The sequence below is a fragment of the Siniperca chuatsi genome, linkage group LG15 (genome assembly GCF_020085105.1).
Source record: "Siniperca chuatsi isolate FFG_IHB_CAS linkage group LG15, ASM2008510v1, whole genome shotgun sequence".
In the NCBI taxonomy this organism is placed as follows: Eukaryota; Metazoa; Chordata; class Actinopteri; order Centrarchiformes; family Sinipercidae; genus Siniperca; species Siniperca chuatsi.
The window spans coordinates 19,109,918-19,127,032 of NC_058056.1; the positions used below are offsets into that span (position 1 = coordinate 19,109,918).

The 17,115-nt window shown below is 37.1% G+C and overlaps 2 protein-coding genes across 5 annotated transcripts in view; both read right to left on the reverse strand.

Annotated features, from left to right (window-relative positions):
* Nucleotides 1-686: 686 nt before the first annotated feature.
* Nucleotides 687-8,752, reverse strand: pttg1ipa (PTTG1 interacting protein a). Its single transcript, XM_044167255.1, has 7 exons — nucleotides 8,467-8,752; nucleotides 7,465-7,517; nucleotides 7,039-7,147; nucleotides 5,545-5,647; nucleotides 3,896-3,961; nucleotides 2,343-2,389; nucleotides 687-1,634 (listed from the first exon to the last, which is right to left on the reverse strand). Exons 1-7 carry the CDS (start codon nucleotides 8,552-8,554, stop codon nucleotides 1,597-1,599), a joined length of 504 nt encoding a protein of 167 aa, XP_044023190.1. The 5' UTR covers nucleotides 8,555-8,752; the 3' UTR covers nucleotides 687-1,596.
* A 1,478-nt stretch (nucleotides 8,753-10,230) lies between these two features.
* The window catches only part of myo10l1 (myosin X, like 1), a 56,076-nt gene continuing 49,191 nt past the window's right edge, over nucleotides 10,231-17,115 (reverse strand). For all 4 annotated transcript variants that reach the window (XM_044167259.1, XM_044167258.1, XM_044167261.1 and 1 more), the window contains exons 40-43: nucleotides 16,578-16,931; nucleotides 15,282-15,458; nucleotides 14,585-14,776; nucleotides 10,231-13,654 (exon numbers count right to left, since the gene is read on the reverse strand). In XM_044167259.1, coding sequence (XP_044023194.1) covers nucleotides 13,550-13,654; nucleotides 14,585-14,776; nucleotides 15,282-15,458; nucleotides 16,578-16,931 — 828 coding nt within the window. In that variant the 3' untranslated portion in view covers nucleotides 10,231-13,549. The remainder of the gene's footprint in view (nucleotides 13,655-14,584; nucleotides 14,777-15,281; nucleotides 15,459-16,577; nucleotides 16,932-17,115) is intronic.

A 17,115-nucleotide genomic window follows, 5' to 3' on the forward strand; every position in this document is an offset into this window, starting at 1 on the left:
ACACAATTAAGTGAAGACAGTGAGACCCAGTTGCCTCTCGTAATTTGTCACACAAAAATACTGTCTCATCAGCCAGCTGACAGCACTTTAGTCCTGTTTTCAGTATCTTAATACCATTGAATTTATCCCTCTGAATTTGTACTGTCCTTACTTGTGCTAATAACGAAAAATAACCTTGTAAAATACCTCCATCACCCTGAAGCTGGTGCCATATGGTAATTTAAAAGAATCTACAACTATTACTGCGTATTGTCCATACTGAACAAATGTAATGTTTTGGATTAAAAAATAAAAATTTAAAAAATTGTATTCAGCCATACTGAAATGTACATAAACCCTGACTAGTATTTGTCTGTAATCATATCAAGGCATTTCTTTAAGAAATGTAAACATTAATGCCAACAATATAGAGTAATTTGTAATCACTACAATGGGTCACCAATTTCCCTTCAGTCATAGAACTTGTTCATTTCTTTTGGTAATATTAATTGCCTCTTTAAAAAATACAAATCAATTCAGCAATGTCAAATATTTTATAAAATTCGTAAGCCTTCAACCTCTAAAGACCTTTGGTGAGGTGTTTTCAAGTATTTAAACTTCTCCAGGTGACGTACTGTATACTGTAGGAGAGCCACTACAGTTTTAATCAATCAACGTTCACTTTTTAATAACTCAGGCACAAAATATATGACAAAATTGTGGTTTTAATAAAAGCACAATGCAGGCAAAACACAAACAATAAAAGTCCAGTGCCACTGAAGGAATTAATTAATTATCAGTCCAAAGGCTTTTATTAAGGTTATGTGTCTTTACATGATATCCAGGCTAGAGTTAGGCAGACTTTAATCCAATTTAAGGATCAAAACATTCAACTTAAGTTAATGATTACGTTATAAATTCAGAGTGCAAGGGTGAAGAATTTTGACTTAACATATGAACATACTGTATTTCCAAACCTAATACGTTAAAAAAATCATTCCTGTCAGTGAAACATGCAGCAGTAACACAATACAAATGGCCTCCAACAAGTACATTTCAGAATAGGACTGAGTCAGTTCGAAACCAAAATAAATCACACAAAATACAAAAATTTCTATGTATATCTCTAAATCAGCAGCAACCCAATGGAGCAAAACAGACAAAATTTGGTAATTTGCAGATGCAACCGATTTTCTTAAGCAAAAGGAAATATTTGTTCAGTAACCAAACTGGATTCTTTTCATTCTGTCCAAATAAACTTAAGACATAACCTAATAAATAGTATAAGTAAACTGATGCTATAGGGGCCACAGGATAGACTACTATAGTCTGGAAGAACATTACTGCTACATGTGTCTATTCTAGCCTTTGGTTACAGCCTCTTGGGTCATCACATTGAACACAACATTCCTGTCCATTGGCTGGATGAAGCCAGAGACTGCCTGTACAAAACTACTGTCACTTTTCTGAAATTGTCTTAATTATAGTTTACATTAATTCGTAGGTTATGTCTACTCTCACAACCACAAGCCAGGTTGTTGATGTCTGTTGTGCGAGAGATCAGAGTTCAGTGAAAAACAGAAGGGTCATGGGGTGAATCTCAGTTCACAGATCATCTCATGCAAATTTGGAGTACTGATTTTGCCCACTTAGACCTGGAGAAACATAAAACAGTCGGTAAATTCATGCATTGATTTAAAAAAAAAAATAGAGATTTTGGGGAATACGTGTATTTTCTTGTTTAGAGTTAGATGAGAGGATCGATACCACTCTCATGTCTGTCAGTTAAATATGAAGCTACCACCAGCAGCCATTTAGCTTAGCTTAGCACAAAGACTGGAAACAAAGGGAAACAGCTAGCCTGACTCTGTCTGAAGGTAACAAAATCTGCCTAACAGCATGTTAATTAATGCGTTATATTGCGTATGTATAAATCCAAACATCAGTGTGTAAAAACGACGCGTTTGACGGTCACTGTGAGGTTGCCAGGAAACCAGCGGAGACTACAGGAGGTTACTGCACCTGGGCAAGAAATAGTCTGTGCTCATTAAATAAATAAGATGCAACATCTTAATTCATGAGCTTTAGAGGTGCTGGGAGGTAGACTTTGTTACCTTTGGACAGAGACCCAGGCTAGCTGTTTCCAGTCTTTGTGCTATGCTAAGCTAACCGGCTGCTGGCAGTAGCTTTGTATTTACTGTACAAACAGGAAAGTAGTATCATTCTTCTCATCTAACTCTTAGCAAAAAAGCTTTTCTTTCAAAGGAAAGTCATATCTGAACTATGTAGTATATGCACATGTGTATGAAAGAGAAAGAGAGAGAGAGGGAGATGAAAAAGTGTGCCAGCAAATGAGAGCTCACCATATTTATTCCTGATTTCCTCATGTCTCTGTTTCATCTCTGCCTTCCTGTAAAGACAAAACATTGTCTTCTGAGCCACACAATGACTTCATGATTAATATTTTTCACACTAGCAAACACTCCCAAAAGTCATGTCGCCACAAACCGGTTTGGGCTGGTAACAGTTTGACGTGTGCATTTTTCCCTGATTGGTGTTGCTTTTGTGTTGTGCTATGAAGCACACTGATATGGATCATGACCAACAATGCAACGAGACAAACATACACACTGAGACTATTAAGAGACTACCCAAAAGCAATAATACAGGGGAAATGTTCAAATGTATACCCCATCTGCAGAAAAGCCTATTATGGACTTCTAGTTATAGTTATTCAGCTATTGTATTAAACTGTCTTTACTATATATATACATATATATATATATATATATATATATATATATATATATATATATATATATATATATATATATATATATATATATATATATATATATATATATATATATATATATATATATATATATATATATATATATATATATATATATATATATATATATATATATATATATATATACATATATATATATATATATATATATACACATATATATATATATATATATATATATATATATATATATATATATATATATATATACATACATACATACATACATACATATATATATATATATATATATATATATATATATATATATATATATATATATATATATATATATATATATATATATATATATATATATATATATATATATATATATATATACATATATATATATATATATATATATATATATATATATATACATATATATATATATATATATATATATATATATATATATATATATATATATATATATATATATATATATATATATATATATATATATATATATATATATATATATATATATATATATATACATATATATATATATATATATATACATACATATATACATATATATATATATATATGAATACATCTACTGTATTACGTGCAAACTAATATTATAAATCACTGCAAACTAATTTGCACACAGTAATATTGGACAAGCACTCACAGTCCACCTATAGTGAGTCAGTCATTATTGTTTACAGCTGTGTCGTGTCGCACTGGTGCTGGTGAATCTTGCATGATGGGAGAGCTTGGAAAAGGCCGTAGCGGTGGAGAGAGGGGTCGGATTGTGTTCTTGCAGTCAGTTTTGCTCAAATGGCCAGTTGGGAGTCTAGATGAAGCCTGATAGTCTGACTGAATTGCTGTTTTAAGACATGGGCAGCAGGTCTGCCACCAGGCTAGTTCAGATTTAGACTCAATGCAAATTCAAGTCCACCTTGTGCATCTGAGGTTACTTGTGGAGACGGATACTGTCTCTTGAAGCATCTTTTTGCACAGGAGAGCTACTGGTAAACTATAGATATATACGTAGATATATCATATACAATCAAAAAAGAACAAACCAGGTCAGCCTTGAAACTGTGTTACACACTCAATGTCCATTCACAGAACATTATTTCTCACCTTTCTTCCTGCTTGGTTTTCATCTTATTGGCCTGTTTCTGCATCTTGGCCTCGAACCTTTTGGATCTGACACACAAATACAAGACCAAAGTTAGGTTATGGTTAGATAGGTCACCGGAAAGTACACAGTGTGTGTTTGTGCGTGTTTTGAGTGTAGACACCTTAAAGTAACCACACCAGAGCTGACAGAAATCTACAGCTTGTGGCCATATTATCTTCACATGATTAGACTGAAATTTCCCCACATAGTACAAACTGATCCTGATCACATGACATCACCTTGTAATGAATTTAGTTCCAGACAGAGACTAAGAGGACAAATATGAAGAAAGTCACATGACAAAGGAAGTCATCCTACAGTAAGTTCTTACTCTGGCCATATACCTCACCAAACCCATGGTTAAACCATCTATGACAATAAGCATGTACCTAAATCTAACCATTTCTAACCTAACACATAACCATAGCCATTTTTAGACTTATACCTAAACATAACTATCTGTAAAATGAAACCTAAATGTAACTTTTTCTATATAAAAAGAAAAACTTGGAGACCTTGAGGCCACAGATCTCATCATCAAACAAACTTCTTTCCAACTAGCCACCCTGGAGGTACCATCGTCCCTATTTTACGGACTAAAGTAGCTGTGTGCTACCTCTGTTGACTAGGTGATTTTATTTTTTCTTGTAGTTTCTTCTTGTCAGGAGTCAACTTCACAAACCACTAAGAGCAACCTGCTGCATGCACATGTGATGTTCTGTAAATGCGTTATCTCAAAGGGTAAGACAGGTATTTATAGAAACATAAAGGAAAGGGGTGGAGTGGGAGAGATGGGATCGGGGTTAACATGCAAAACCCAGGAACCAGATTAACCACAGTTAAAACATTTACTGTAGATACAGTTCTACTTCTCATGAAATGTGTGATTTTGGAATAATTCACATCAAATACACTTTCAAGAAGAGTCAGTATTTAAAAATAACAAGTGTGTTATTGTTATTCCATTGTTGTTGTGCAATATTCTGTTTACTCCTCAAGTGCAATATTAGTTTTCCCTTGTTAGTTTTTCTTATTTATTGTTACGGATATACCTCAATTACTCTCGACAGTACATGCACCTCCGCTTTTACTATTATTTATTACATAATTAGTGACATTGTATTTATACTGTACTTCACCATCTACCAGTAAACCCACTTGGTACTCGACACTTAGTTTATCTTATACTTATACCAACATGTTACTTAATTTATTTATTTCTGACCTGTTTATAGTGTATAATATCGCTTTCTCCTGTGTGCACTGACGTAAAGGCGAGCTACTGTAACAAAGAGTTTCCCTACGGGGATCAATAAAGTATTTCTGATTCTGATTCTGATTCTGATATTAAGTGTGTATATTTTTATTTTGTTTCAGTAACAGTAAATAGTCCTTTAGCCACAAGACATAATAAGAAATGTCTGAGCGTTTTCCTATACTTATAAGTTCATTTTATTAATATTCTATAAATACAGCTGCCATATACAACAGCAGAAAATTGCTTTCTATGTGGCAAAATACCTTGGGAGGAAAATGACTCTTTTTTTAAAGTGTTGTTTATATTTTATAATATGATAATATATAAAGTTTATATTCACTGCACACTTACCCAAAGTTCTCACAATTGCAGCAGCAGAACAGGCAGACCAGGAAGGCGATGATGATGATACCACCAATCACTGCCATGGTGATTATCAATATCTGGAAGTTCACTACAGACGGAGACAGAGAAGCGCAATGACAAAGTTACGCAGGAATCCACAGTCACATCTTGATCGACCTTCAAGATAGAAAAAATAAATGTTCTGCCTCTCCTTCGCTCTTCTTTTCTTTTCTTGCTTTCCTCCCTGACATTATCATTCATTCATATAATTATGACCATATGAGACAATATAAATGTGTCCATTGTCAAGAGATTTAGTCATACCTTTCATACTGTGGAATCTATCCCTTAAACATCTTTGGTTGTATTAGACCATTGTGAGCAATGTTGCTAATCAATGAGCAGCATTACTTTGTGGCAATATTGGATTTTCAAATGATTTTTAATCAACGTGAAGAAGTACTTTGATTTGAATTTAATTTGCTGGATTAACCAAAAACAGTCCTGGAAAATGGATTATATCATAATATACATTGATATTGTAATATAAAATTACATATATTGTGATAGAAGATCACCCTATGAAGTGCTACATCCGCAATAATACATGCTAGTTTGTCCTGATTTACAAAAATTGAGGATGAGGTGTTGTACTATGTCCACTTACTATTGGCAAACTGGTAATGTAGCACAAAGAAGAAGTGCTGTTGCTATGGTTACCTGGTGCGGTAGTACTGTAGAACGGAATGGAACTACAGACAGCTGCCAGCCAATCAGAAACAACTATTTCCTACAGCCATGGTATCGATTTTATGAGCTTATCATAAGTTTTCTGTATAAAGTGTATGTATGTAAACATATCTTACAGCCATCAGAGTAGTAGTAACAATTAGTTGATTCATTTTTGTTTTTAAATGGATTAATCATGTAATTAATTTATCAAGCAAAAACACCAAAAATTCATTTAATAGACCAAACGATTGATTAATTAATTGAAAATGAAAAACATCTTTACTGGCAGCCTTACATCAGAGGAATGTAGCTGAGTAAGTATAAAGATGCACAAAATGGAAACATTCAAATAACGTACCAGTAGCCTACCTCAAAACTGTGCTTAATTAATAATTGCTTTTTTGAAGAGTAATTGAGTAAAAGTATTATTAAGTATTAAGTAAAGCTACTTTTCACCTAAATGCCTTTTAATTTGAGTTTTTTTTTTTATTTATTTTTGTTTATCTTGCCTTGACTTTTTAGGAGAGGTCTTTAAGTTTTTAGCTTCCTCCTGCACAAGCTTTTGTGTATACCTGAGTGTGTGTAGATAAAAGTGTGATTGTATATGTGAATGTCTATGCATATCATCTTTTATCATCATCGGGTTTCTTTTGCGCAAATAAATGAAATAAAATAAAAATAAGCTCTGTGTGTGTGTGTGTGTGTGTGTGTGTGTGTGTGTGTGTGTGTGTGTGTGTGTGTGTGTGTGTGTGTGTGTGTGTCTCTTACTCCAGCAGAGCCCCCAACGTGCATCATTCAGTGGGCAGAGTGCATGCGGTGGCAGGATGGTGCGCACTGGATATGTTACACAGGACTTGGTTTTGATACACCACAAGCACTGTAAAAATACCAAAACATATAATGACCTCATTATTATTTGAACAAACATTGAATCCAGAGGTATTCAGGGGAAATGTAGTACACACTGTATGATACACATATACAAAAAGCAGAAAATGGAGGAGAGTGGTAATGAAAGATCAGTTCCTCCCTAAACCAGTCAAACAGCTGTGGAGGTGGAGGAGGAGCCACTGGCTACAGTTCCTCCGCCTAAGATACTTCTTTTTCCACCAAGCACACACACACACACACACACACACAAACACACACACACTGTAAACCCAGAATGAAATTAGTCCAGCAGCAATAATTTACCGTCACGTTTTTCAGACATTCCTCACAGTTTGTCCCATTCTTCGCCTCACACACTGTGGGGAAAAAAGTCAGTTAGTTTAGTTGAAATTACCTCCACAGGGGGGAAATATGGGAGTAAACTCAGTTAACAGATGTGCAAACATTTTGCCTCACAAGAGAAAGTACAAGTGACTCTAATCTTGGAGAGATTAGCTGAAAACATTATGAGACGCAGACTAAATGAGGCCTAAAGGTTTGTGCTCATTATGGTTTTTGTAACTAATGCTAATCCTTCTGGGACATTCTGCATAGAGACATAGCACAGTAAACACAGACTTCAGACCAGTCATATTACTATCAGCAGACTACACAGGACAAAAGCTGGTTTTGTGTAAATACAGCCACAAATCTGTAAAACTGAGGTGTAAACAAACTTGTGTGTCAGGTTTGTTTGTAGCTACTCCTGCTGGTTTCTAAACCCTGAAACAATTAGGTCCTGAGGGGGGTTGAGAACTGAAAAGAGACTCATTGTTCCTAAGAGTTTTCAACAATACACAAAGATATAAAACAATGATATCAATGCAATCACTGTTTATCTTGCTTTTTTGTGTTGCTTCATAAAATGAAATGTAGCCTGTACCTGAGATTTTCTAAATTATTTTAAGATAAATAATCTCTAAAACAGAAAATACAAACAATGGAAGTGTAATTCAGGACCAACACAGCTCAAATAAACTTATTTGGTTGCTTTACATCCTATTCTATTCCCATTAATCTTTGTAATTGTAAGACACAAGAGAGCTAAAACAATTCTGTCCTATATAGAGAACATTTATTGTAGGCTAATTCAGGGCCAAAGAAAAGTCTCTTTAAATCAGGTGAGTTATTTAGTATCTTTTACATTGTACCTAGGGCCTAATAAAGAAATAATGACGCAGCTAAAAACGATTAAATGAAAGGGAGAGATTATTTTTAGCAGCCATTAATTCCTCAGTCACCACAGTCACTGATTTGCACTCTTACCTTGGTCAGGTGCGGAAGACTGGGCCAAAACTGTCGACAAACCGAAGACAAGCAGGAGAGCAGGGAGAAACATCCGTGAATCCATCATCCAGCCACTTAGACGCCGATTACTCCAGATGTTATTTTATTGTTATTAGATTTGGGGAATGTGTGAGCGCAGAAAGAGGAACTGTTTTGACTGCTCGACAGTCGACAGTTGAAACTCGAAAGTGAACTTGCCGAGAAGGAACCAAACGCTGAATCCTGACGCACGCTCATTACGCACCAAAGACAAAGGAGGGGAAGGAGGGGAAGGCGTGTGTGTGCATTTTTTCTTGCAGGCAGTGGCGCAAGAACATAGGCTCAGATAGGCTACTTTACTTAAGTAAAAGCACCAATAGAGCAATGTAACTCCATTACAAGTAACAATCCTGCATTCAAAATGTTACTTAAAAGTAGACAAGTATGCTAATAAAAGTAGCCTAGTACTTAGAAAGCTAGAAAAATGGCTCCTTTGACTGGATTATTATGACAATATTAGACCTATATACATGGCATTATTAGTTTGTCGCTGATCAATTTGTAAGCAGCATTTTTACTGTTTTAGTTGGTAGGAAGCTAGTTTTAACACTTTATATACAGTGAGATGGTTAATGGGAGAGGAATGAAGACAAAAAATTATTTTACATATACATTTTTTACTTTTCTCTCATCTTTGCTGTTTTTTTGTGAAATATTTGATCACTTCAGCCTCAAACAGTAATTGAAATGAAATCATCTGAGAAGTTTAGAGCAGAACTTTAGAGAAACTGCTAACAACTCAACATCTCAAAGTGACAAGGGGCCTCAACCAGACACTGTTTGTTTTGTGATAAGCCAAAGAAACAAGCAGTTTTTGTGTATTTTATAAGCTCATTATGTTTTTTGTGTAAAATATTAAAGGAGTAGTTCAACATTTTGGGAAATACTCACTCTCTGGCAGAGAGTTAGATTAGAAGACTGATACCACTCTTATGTTTGTCCGTTGAATATGAAGCTTCCGCCAGCAGCCATTTAGCTTAGCTTAGCAAAAAGACTGGAAACAGGAGGAAATAGCTAGCCTGGCTCTGTCTGAAGGTAACAGAGTCCACCTGCCGTTACCTCTAAAACTCATGAATTGAGACAATATATCTTTGTTTATTCTATACAAAAAAGTGTGAAAACACACATTGAGGTGTCAGGTGGAGTGATGTTCCAGACTATTTCTTGGCCAGGTGCAGTAACTTATTGGAGTCTCTGGTGGTTGCCTGGCAACCTCACAGTGACGGTCACTTTGGTTTTTGGATTTATAGAAACTTCAATATAACATGGAGACGGGGGACACTGTTAGCTCTGTCCAAAGGTGACACAATCCACCTCAAAAGGTCACTAATAAGCACATTATACTTGGTTTGTTTAATCCATACAAAAACCAATGTGTAAAAACAACAATTTGCTAAGATAAGCTAACTGGCTGCTGGCTGTAGCTTCTTATTTAACGTACAGATATGAGAGTGGTATCGATCTTCTCTCCACCAGAAAGCAAATAAACATATTTCCTAAAATCTCAAAGTATGACTGTACAATATTACCCTCGGAAATGTAGCGGAGTAGAAGTATAAAGTAGCATAACATGGGAATATAAATGAAGTACAGGTAGACCTACCTTAAAATTGTACTTAGCTACAGTACTTAATGTCCTTAGTTACTTTCCACCACTGTTTGTAGGCTTGTGTTTCAAAATAAATTCACAAAGACAACATAAAATAGAGGACAATAATTCCAATAATTTATTAAAGCATAATTTTGTAAAGCCAGTTACAAATAAAAAAGAACAACACACATCTCTCTCTCTTTCTCTTTTTTTTTAACAAGCACAATAAGTTTTACTATGTAATGATGATAATAAGCATAACATAAGATAATAATGGGCCCCACTCTGGCCGCCTGCGGCTGATAACAGGACCCTTTGTGATGAAGTTGCCCTTGGAAACAGATTTACGATCAGATACATCAAAATCTAAATTCAATTCATTGTTCTCTTTAGCAAACTGATCGCATTTCAGCAACTATGGGGCAACTTCCTCCTACTCAGTGTAATATCAGTGACAGACAGAACCATAGATATAGAATAACTAGAACAGACAGCTCTAGGTTCCTCGTTTATTATGGCTTATGGGTTACTTTCTCTGGTTCTCCTCTCATTTTAGCCAAAACTAAAATAATCAAAAGTACAAAGTGGAACCTGAGTGAGTTCTGCTTATTCTAACTCTATAGGCAGGATCCCAATGGGCTGTGTGTATGCAGCCAGGGCCGTAGCTACCATTGAAGACACTGAGGTCATGTCCTTGGTATTTTTTTCTAGGAATTTGGGGCATTTTAGAAAAGGTAGTAAAGGGAAAACATATACTTAGATACTTTAATAGGCTGATTCCAGTATTTTTAGACTAAATATATATTTAAATTTGAATACTTGCAGGCCAAATAAATAAAGTTTTTGCCATTTCCTTGCCAAAGGTTTATTCCTGGTAATGTGTGGGAGGCTTTGAAACAGCATTTAGACGATGTTGGGAAATAAAATCTTAAAAACAACATAACTCAACAGAAAGAAGAAGAAGAAAATATAATTATAATTATATAAATAATTTTTGGTGTCATTGACTCATTTGGACTCATGACCTCAGTATTTCTAAAATCCTGGCACTGGCAGGTGGCACTCCAGATAGACAGCAGACAATTTCACTTTAAGAAGTTCAACTTCACTTAAATATCTGGCCTGAAAAGTAGCAAACCATAACTGTTTACAGGGCAAATATTGAAATAATTATTGACACAGAAACTATTTAGCTAAACCAAATGATATGAATTGGACCGTGTTTAGATGTTAGACAGTATTCTTCCGTGTTATCTAAGTATTGCCCCTGGATATTTGATGTGGGGAAACATTTTTGTGCTCCAGAGGTGTTATACATGAGGGATGCTATCTCCCTGCAGTGCCACAGAGTCAGGTGATATTGACATTACAGTGACTTCACTTTCAGTCCAAAAACTCACACACACATACACACACAAAGCAGTGTCAGCATTCCCAGTGCACAATTAAACCATCTCTGAGCCCATATCCTCACAGTGTCTCATCTGTTTCTCTTACACTGAGACTGAAAAATTCCATTATATTCTTAATACATTATCCTCCCAAACACACCTTGCAATTACTTACAGTTCAATAAGAAATCAATAACCCACAACCCTCCCTTGAAATCCCATGCTTTTCCCCTTAACTCACGATCACAACACCATTCTTCGCAAAGGTTAGTCATATAAATACGTCTTATATCTAAGGAATACACTCAGTAAAATCACTTCTCTTTTCTCATTTCTCATTTCCCTTTACTTTTCTAACTTTTTGGATTACACCATAAATACACTCACACACCCACACACACACAGCAGCAGCATTCCAGATACAGAACTTCAGGGTGGTGACATAGCAGGGGGCATACAGTAATAATAGTAGTTTCAGTAATAAAAGTCACTTGTTCAGAAACAGGTTGGAAACACAGACAAACTGGAGCTCTTATGCATTATTGTTCAAGTCACTGAGCTTCATAAAGAAAAGACATGAGAATAGCATGAGCAGACATGGATATACAGTATTTTATGGCTCCAATTAATGCTGCAGAGTGCGTCCCACAGATAACAACAATGATAAACTCATCAAAACACTGTGAAAACATGACCACCATAGCAGCCAGTCTCATAATGGTCTGTGTTTTTACTATTAATTCTTATTTCTCTGTTAGTCACATTAATGGCACAGCCAGTGAATGATGTACAGTATTGGCATCATATTCAGACATACAGTGGTCATTATTAACACCATTCACTTGCATGTATTTTACATGAGAGGTGTCACATTGCATTAAGTATGGCATCTATATACTGTACAGTGCAGTGGCCACTGGAAATTCAATAATAACTCTTATAATGTGTGATATACAGTACAAAACGATACATGTTGGTTCAGTTTAAGTGTACATGTATGTGAATATACAGTAGATATATGCAGTGTGTGTAGACATAGATAGGGAAATGTTTTGTTTTATACTATTCTGATTGGTACGGTTCTCCTTGTAAAGGCCAAGTGAGGCTGTTAACCATGCACAGACTCTCCATGTCAAGCTAAACATGACCAGAGAGCCTCCAAATCAAAACCTCTACTCTTTCTTCTCAAGAATATCTATTAGATATTGTTCAGAAATACCTAAAGCCACGTCCTTTGGCTGTGTTTTCTTCTTGTGGCCACATGGTGGCACTGACGAGTGAGCAAGTGAACACTATGTTGGGGCAGGGAGCTCCTTTTCCCTTTAGCACCCCTGAAGAAGAATCATCATCGAGTCCTTTTTCTCAGTCACAAACAGATGTAATAACAGCTGATGTCACAGACAAACGACAGAGAGAGTACAACAGAGAGAAAGCAAGCAGGAACAAGAATTCAGCATTATAACTTAATACCAAACAAAGATGCAACAAGAGTGGGAACACATGAAGAGAAAGAGAGAGACTCTGAAACTGGAGGAGTGAGAAAGAAAGAGATTTAACTGAGAAAGTTTGGCTTTCTTCTTTCTGGCAGTGCACTGGGGGGAGGAAAGGGAGCCACCTGGGACAGACTGGGACTGGGCGGCTAAGTTGTGCTTGTTATTAACTGAGTTTTGTCCAGAAAGGAAAGTGGAGAGAAGTTTGGAGTGTGCTTGAACATCTACATGCAGGACTACAACTGGGGGGTTATGTATTTGAAAGGACCGTCCCAAAATACAGGTTGTTTTTCTTTGTCATGCTCATTTCTAAATAGATCCCTTATCCCCTATCCCAAGAGAAACCCAGGCCAGTAGAGTGTGCATTTGGCTTCTGTCCACTTCTATCTAGCTTTTCCCCGTTCGATCATGGACGATCATCCACCACCATTGATTCAACCTTGAGGAATAGCTGGTTGGTGCGACTGCCTCCATCAAAACCAACCAATGCAGGGGGCTGACGCATTGGTTGCCACTGGATAAACCCGAGGGCTTTGACTGGTTGGTGGCAATCACCTGACCCAGGAACTGGTGACGCTGGTCACTGACATGATGCTGCAGCGTTTCTTCACCATCATGTTAATGTAGGCCCTCATGATCTTGGTGATCTCCCCAACCTAAAGAGAGAGAGAAAAGTAGTGGATTAAAACATGTATGTGTCCTGATCTGGCTGTGCATATGCATGGCTGCATTTGTGTGTGATTAAGTGATCATTTATTGGCAATTAAAGGGTTAATACAGCAATTTAGTGTTGCATTTCCATAAAGTTGGGGGACTCACAAGAGAGATTAAAAAAAGAAGATCGAGATGGATAGAGGTTTCGGAAAGTTACAGAAATGGTCAGCACGACACTTTGCAACGGTGTGGGGGGACTAGCACTTCTGAAGAAGCATACTGGCAGCTTTAGTCCCCAGTATGAGTCATGCTCCAAAAACCCTGAATCCTACACTTCCCATAATGCATCTCAACAGCATCTTTTAACCCTGTTGTCATCTTCAAACTTTAAAACACTCCCTTCAGAGGGACAGAAGACATTATACAACTGTTTTCACAGGATGTGTACTGTAATACTCCGTATGATGAGTAAACTGAACTGAACACATGTAAAATTAGTGGAGTGCCCCTTTAAGAAAACAAGATCAAAAACATACAATTATAAAACTAAGTAGGGGGGGTGGCAAGCAGGCCAGTACTAAGTCCTCCCCAATATAAAAAATACTTCCAATTCAAACAGGTATAAACATTAACAGGAATACGAGGCAAAACAAACAAGAATAATGGGCATTTTTCACAGTTTCGATGAGAAGAGTAACGCCTGCACTCTGACTCACAACCACCAACTTATTAATTTTATTTAAATTGACAAAATTCCCAGTTGGATCTCCGTCAGGTCAAAAAAGAAAATCTGTTTTCCAACATTTTATAGACCAAACATTGAATCGATGATGAAAATAATGAAAATAATCCTTAGTTGCAGCCCCCAAAGGGATGAAGAAAAAAATGAAATGAAAAAGAAAAGAAATAAAAGGTAAGTTAAGAGCTCTCACCAGTGGCGTCTCAAAGAACATCTCCCTCTCATCCACAATGATCTTGTAGGTGCAGGACTGTGAAGCCCCAAAGAAGGTGATGTGTTCGTACTGGAAGGTCTCCAGTGGCTTAGGTTCACCTCGTTTATACACTGACACGTTGTCAGCACTCACACTCAGCCACAGATCATGAGGGAAACCACCCTCTTTACACTACAGAGACAAAAGAGAAGCAGGCAAAAGAAGAGGTTACTCGTGCACAAATCTCTAAAATCCATCCATCCATCCATCCATCCATTTTCTACCGCTTGGTCCCCGTTAGGGGGTCGCGGGTGACTGGAGCCTATCCCAGTGACTTCGGGCCTTAGGCAGGGCACACCCTGGACAGTGGCCAACTCGTCGCAGGGCGAACACAGACACAGACAAGGACAGACAACCATTCACTCACACATTCATTCAATACGGGCAATTTAGAGTTATCAATTAACCTACACATGCATGTCTTTGGACGGTGGGAGGAAGCCGGAGAACCCGGAGAGAACCCACGGTAACACGGGGAGGACATGCAGACTCCACCCAGAGAGATTGTGTGATGTTGGTCCGGTCCAGGAATCGAACCCCACGAACCCACGATCTCCTTATTGGGAGGCAGGAGCTGTAGCCGCTCTGCCACCGTGCACCCCTCTAAAATCCATCATTTCCTCTAATATTTTCTCACCTCCACATCAAACAGAGTAGATCCATATCCAGGCCACTCCTTGATAATACTCATATATTTAAGCATGGCCTGATGCTGAGGCATGCCCTGCAGCCGGGTCCACTTCTCCAGGACACTGGTCCGTGTTGCGGATGTCTCCTCCTTCACCCACATCTCCAGCATCTGCTCCTCCTCCACCTGCAACAACACAGGTCAGCCAATCAATGAAGAATACTCTGTCAAACTTTCAATCAGTCAGTCAATCAGACCGCAGTCCAGTTTGTTGGGAGATCCATGTGTCGTTTAGTAAACCAGACTGATTCGACTGAGCTTATGGGAATTCAGCACAAATGCAGAGATCCATCACATCAGAGATGTCACACTCTGCCACAACATGGCAATGATCCAAAACCAGCTGGAGAAACACACCTCCTGGACTGGGTATCAACGGACAGCTGTGGCAAAGTCAGAATAAATATTTCCTTGTGGACTGGTGTAAAATTATGGATTACATATTTGAAGACTGTCCAGTTCACTAAGATCTCCTGAGTTTCCACAAAGTCTAACTCAAGGCTTGGCTGAGAGACAGTATTTATATTCACGTCAACAGAGAAACATTGATTTGAAGATAGAAATGATGAAAGTCTTTTAAAGTAATGAGCTCACAAAATCACATATTTCTGTAATATAAATTAAATTAATTTAAACAATTCAATAATATTGTTTATTAATTTAACTTGTTTAATTTGAAAAGTCTACTGTATGAAATAGTAAGACTTTAATAGTGTCAAAGACCATCTTTAACTAAACAAGAGAAAAAGACTATTTACATTGTTAATGCACCAATATTTTAGCTGAGGAAGTACTTTTGAAGTATTGATTTTATTTTCATTTAAAAGTTAAATTTTTTACTGACTGAAAAATGTATGTTTTTACATGTTGACATTGCTATCTTTTTAAAGGACCATACCTGTGTGTTTGTGAGTCTTATCTCTTTAACTAGAAATGACTTATACTTAACATCTTTGCTGACCATTTTTGAATACATGCTTTGCAGTTGATGTATTTTTAGGTTACAAGTAGCTATTGGTTTCCATTCATTTCCATACTATATGGAAATAAATTAGTAGACTCATGAAACTTGCTTGAGTTGTAATCCTTGTATAAGTCTACATTTTCTTTACTGCCAATATTACACTATAACTACACATTATAACTTTTAAAAATCTGCCCTTCATTGTTGCACAGTACTTAGGTGTAATATAAAGTACACATGCTTTGCAGTAAATGGGCTAAAACTTTACTTCCACCACTGACCTTCTGCTTCTTCAGTGAGCCAGTCTTAAAGCTTCTTCTCAGGGTGCCATCCAGGAAGCTCGGGGTCTTTCGTTTCTCTGCCCCGGGCGGGACACCTCCCTGTCCTCCTGCCATGCCCTTCCCATCTCCTGGTCCTCCTCCTCCAGCTCCTCCCGCTCCACCTGCCGCCCCCACACCCGGCTTGGTGGAGTGGAGGATGCGATTGCGGAGACGTCCGATTGGATAAACGCTTCCCAGGCTCCACCCAGCGCGACCTGCCCCGTCACCATGGAGATACTGGAGACGTAAAGCAGCCAGGTGCTGCAAAGTCTCCTCTGAGGCAGGGAAGTGACCGCTTATCAGAGATTCATGGGCCTGAGAGAGAGAAAGAGCAAAAATGTGACAGCCGGACACAAATAGGAAGTCTGGGGTAGGGTTAACACTTTAATAAGGGAAACAATTTGTTATATAATATATTAATTCAACATGATATTCCCTGGTGCGTTTAAAACTTCTAAGAGACAATGTATTGACTATAGAAATTGCTTTTATACAAACT